At 32.3% G+C, this 4,540-nt stretch overlaps 1 protein-coding gene across 1 annotated transcript; it reads right to left on the bottom strand.

The window, feature by feature from the left end:
- Nucleotides 1–1,446: 1,446 nt before the first annotated feature.
- Nucleotides 1,447–4,465, bottom strand: LOC116851682. The gene is made up of 8 exons (XM_032831341.1): nucleotides 4,261–4,465; nucleotides 3,969–4,182; nucleotides 3,530–3,892; nucleotides 3,164–3,448; nucleotides 3,037–3,081; nucleotides 2,666–2,886; nucleotides 2,417–2,582; nucleotides 1,447–2,244 (listed from the first exon to the last, which is right to left on the bottom strand). Exons 1-8 carry the CDS (start codon nucleotides 4,429–4,431, stop codon nucleotides 2,150–2,152), a joined length of 1,560 nt encoding a protein of 519 aa, XP_032687232.1. The 5' UTR covers nucleotides 4,432–4,465; the 3' UTR covers nucleotides 1,447–2,149.
- Between the last annotated feature and the right edge of the window lie 75 nt (nucleotides 4,466–4,540).

The raw sequence follows: 4,540 nt of genomic DNA, 5'->3' as shown, positions 1-4,540 counted from the left end.
TTAAATAGATGCCAATCCAATGTCTATTCAACTGCCATTTCTTCCTGGGGATATTGTTCCAAGTGTGCTGAATCAATCACGAGTTTCATCTGCAGCAAAACGTAAATGAACATGTCATTTCTCGCTTCTGACATTATAATACACACATAAATCGAAAAGCCTGTAAGCGACTCTAAATAAAAAAAATAAGGAATGTTTGGTATACTAAAAATACATGTGAGAAACATAACAATACTATCTTTATACTATCTTTCAAACATAACAATAACAGGATGAAACATAAACCTCTACTATGAGGAGAATAAAGCAGAGTTATGAGGAGAACGTAATCATGTGATACTTATGGTGACACATGGATGACTGACTATATATACATATTGAAGCGTATAAAATGTACGAGATTCTTATGCTTCAATATTACTATGAATATACCTAGACAACATGCATTACTTTTAAAGTATTTGGTAAATATTTAGAAATTGAAAATAATACGTGCTGTTTGGGATAATAGTGCATCTAGAGTATAGAAAAGAAGAGATGTGATACCAAATGTATCAAATAAATGTTGTTTTCTGCGTAACTATTCCGTCCCCTTATTGCTATGTCCATGCTTTCAAGGAACTTTATAGAAAAATTATTGTTAAAAAGCAACAAAATCTAAACATAAAATATTTGTTTTGTCGAAAACACGGCTATTGTTCTTACGACGATTTTTGTTAATTGGACGATTCTTCTTCATTGGAACGTGCTTGCGCATTATCTCTTGATTGTCTCTTATGTCTTTCCTTGGCATGTCTAAACCAATCGGTAATGCATTTTTTTATATCCTGTAATGCTGCATCATTATGCAATTACATTATAATGTCTGAAACATAAGAAATATACATTTAATATCACTGTTTATGAGTATATTATTAAATAATGTACGATGTTGCATTCTGATGATATATACTTTGTACAGTTTTTTGAAATGGCGATTCTATAAATTTCTCTTTATGTTGTTTTGCGCCTGTCCAACTATATAGTAAGGCTACCTTATTAGACATTAAATGTGCCATGATAAAATATGTCGTATTTTTAACGTCTATCCCCTTACATTTAACAAATAGTCGCACCTGCAATTTAAACATCAGCAATAAAGTTATTCATAGATAATCTCACAGAAAAAAAATATATTTTTTACGTATTATGATGGATCGACTTCTTTCGAAATTGTATACGAGGGCTCCCAAGGAGAACAAAAAGTCATAATAATGTCAAAATGATGTCAAAAAGACGTCAAAATGGTGGAACTCACAATGACGTCAAACCGGAGAAAAAAATGACTATAATTTGACATCATTTTGATGTCATTTTGATGTCATTTTGACTAGTACACCATTGATTTGTATTCAGTATTGGGAAAAGCAGTTTCACGAATGCAGAGGTGAAGGAACAATACAGAAACAAATTACAATTACTTTTTATTATAGTGCTTTTGTAGTACACATTATTTTTATCCACAAGAAGAAATATTATATAAACTATATCAATAATAACTAAATTAAAAACTATATTATGTTATATAAACTGCATATATATATAAACGCTATATTTATATTACATTATATTAACTCTGAGGACGGATATCAGTCCTCTTAAAGACATACAGAATACGCAAAAAAAAATTGAAAAGTCCTCCAAATATAGTATCTCAAAATGCCATCTGTCAACAAGATTCAGAAAGAGTTGAAGATTCAATCTCAAACATAAGCACAGTTCAACTTAAAAGATATTTTGCATTTCAAACATTTGAACATTATAGAGAAGTCTTGTTACTTTACCAAGGGATACAAGAGATAACATAGATCTTTCCTAACTTGAAGGACATTGTTTTCTTGAAAACATCAATAAACAAAATTATGTAAACTATGTAAACTTCACAAAATTATGGCAGTACATCATGAATTTTTTTAAATCAAAGAAGAAACTAAAATAAAAGCCTCAAAGGCAGACAAATATATAAACTGTGCAAAACAACTAAAACGAAAAAATAAAAGACAAATAGAATTCATGAGAATCACAGCAAGTTTTCATGGAACATACAAGCTTTTATGGAATTCATATACAGTGAAAAATAACTATAAAAACCCCAAAAGACCTAATTGATCTAATCTGATCGTTGCATGGAAGTATTGAACCATCGTTTCATATGGTCTTCAAATACAGAAATGTGTACGTTAGGAAACTTCTTCAAGCAAACACCTATTAGAGAGAAACAAAGGAGTATTTTAATATTATATATATATATATATATATAGATATATATATATATATATATATATATATATATATATATATATATATGCTTATATATGAAAAAAGCCAAAGTTAATAAATCTGAAGATAACTGTTTAAAAAGTAAGATGATACTCACTTTCTACTAGATTTTTGAGTTTGGACTTCTCAAAACTGAGTTTGATCCCTCCAGAACCTTTCCAACTAATAAGTCGTGCCAATTTATTCCTAAGGAGGGTCGACAAAATAGAGTAAGTGAAGAGAGAGGTTGTCTCTCCCTTCCCCTTCCAAAACAGGTACTTGAGCTACAACACAGAGAAAGCCAGTCAACACTTACTTAATGAATACATATTAGTACCTGCATTATTAACAGTGGTAGAAAACTCACCATTTGACCATACAATATTTTATCATCTAAGTGATCATTAAAGCTTGCAAGAGATTCCTCAGTTTCCAGTGGCAAGGAAGGAAACCCTTCAGGCCGATCAAAACCATTATTATTGGGGAACAACTCGTTCAAAATTTGGGAAATCCCAATATTCTGCCAATCTATCTTTGCTGACAATTCTTGCATGTAATTTATTAGGAGTACTTGATCTGGAGGCTTACCTGCCAAAAAAAACCACATGAATCAAATGGCAGCTTTGGAGTGTTGTAATTTGCCCATAATATAAAAAGTCATACAAACTTGTCAATTACTAATAAAAACAATTTTCATTACTTTAAGGATATAAGAGGATAGAAAATATAAAGACTTACTGCCAGTTGATCCGCAGTTTCTGCATCCTGTTGATGACTGTGATTCTGTGAACAAAACCAAATGTTCAATTCGGAATCAACTGAGCAGTCATTCATTTCCACAAAAATAGGCAATCAATAAAAATACCTTCTGATGAGCTTTTTGATGATGTAGGTCTGTCTAAGAAATCTTTTTTTTTATTCATTCTGAAATAATTATTGTGATCAGACTTTAGTGTGCTTACACCATGAAAATCTGGAGATTGCTCACAAATGTTAGTCGCTTCCGCAATTTTAGATGGCTCAAAATTGTTAGAAAACTTTGTGGATCTCAAAGAAGACCTATCATTCTTAGAAACTGACTGTTTTAATTCGGAAAAAGAACAATTATCTTCTTCTAACATCTCAGATAAGTTTTCATCATTAGTAGTTTCTGGAAAATAAATTACAAGGAAGGACATAAGGACAGTTTGCTAAATGTTGCAGTTAAGTTGTAGTAATAAAAAGTACAAACCAGCCTGTGCAGACTCTTCCTGTAATAATTGGTGGACAGGAGTTGTATCTCTCTTTGATGAGGCAAACAAAAGCTTCGAAATGACAGAACATTTTTGCTTGGACTTAGCTAAATTTTTGGCTTTAGCACTATCGAGTAACCTTTTGAGATTTAAGGGCAGAGTTGAGCTGGGTTCCGGAATGATATGACTTCCCACAGGTTTCTTTCCTCTCGGTTCCTCATCTGACTCCGAATCTGATAAAAGTAGGCGTTTAGGCGGCTTTCTGTTGCGTGGTTTATTGTAGTCTGTATCAACATCTGTTGCAGCAACTGTGTCCTCCTTCACAGCCTTGTTTCTTGCTTTTAAGGCAACATTGAAAGTAGCTGTATGCAGAGACCACAAAAGATTAAATTAAGAAGATAAACTTGCACCATAAAAAAACAGATGCAAAAAACTTACAATAACTGTGATGATATGTAATGCGGAGAAGTTTCCAGACGGACGAGTCATAGTCCGCTAGACTCATCACCAACTTCATACATTTTCCCCTCATGGAATGTGGTGGATAATAACAGAATTCTCTATTCTCGCTAATCCATTTGGTTGGTACAACTTCCACAAGGATTTCCTCTTCATCATTTCCAGGGTCAGACACAAACTCTACCACAGAATACTGTAAAAAATAAATTTAAAGTTAACATCAAGAAAAGATAAACAAGAGCAAGAAAACAAATGACAAACAAGATCTAACCAAAAATTTACTGAGGACCACTGTGAAGGAGAGGAATGCAAAGAAAACTGTCTCCATCAGGTAAAATAACACATTTTTGAAAAAAATCCTGCAACCTACACATGCTTTTAACAGGATCCACATGTGATACCTTAAAAATTCCAATGGATGAGGAAGGAAGTGGATAGTCATAGTAATCTGCTTTACAAAGAAACCTATGGCCTGCTAATAATCACCATTCAGTGCAACTATAACTTCGATTAAAATAAAAATTTTTCCATCTTTTGATGAGAAACAGCAA

The sequence above is a fragment of the Odontomachus brunneus genome, unplaced genomic scaffold, assembly GCF_010583005.1.
Source record: "Odontomachus brunneus isolate Ranch 3 - 2012 unplaced genomic scaffold, Obru_v1 Obru_scaffold_187, whole genome shotgun sequence".
Classification (NCBI taxonomy): domain Eukaryota; kingdom Metazoa; phylum Arthropoda; class Insecta; order Hymenoptera; family Formicidae; genus Odontomachus; species Odontomachus brunneus.
This window is presented reverse-complemented; position numbering and strand designations above follow the sequence as displayed.

Bases quoted from the DNA above. Each gene is read 5' to 3' on its own strand.
- LOC116851682 (XM_032831341.1), bottom strand. From the start codon at position 4,431: ATGACTATCCACTTCCTTCCTCATCCATTGGAATTTTTAAGGTATCAC. The intron at 4,183-4,260 runs GTTAGATCTTGT...TATTTTTTACAG, and splicing joins TGGTCCTCAGTAAATTTTTG to TATTCTGTGGTAGAGTTTGT. The intron at 3,082-3,163 runs GTATTTTTATTG...TTTTGTTCACAG, and splicing joins ATCAAAAAGCTCATCAGAAG to AATCACAGTCATCAACAGGA.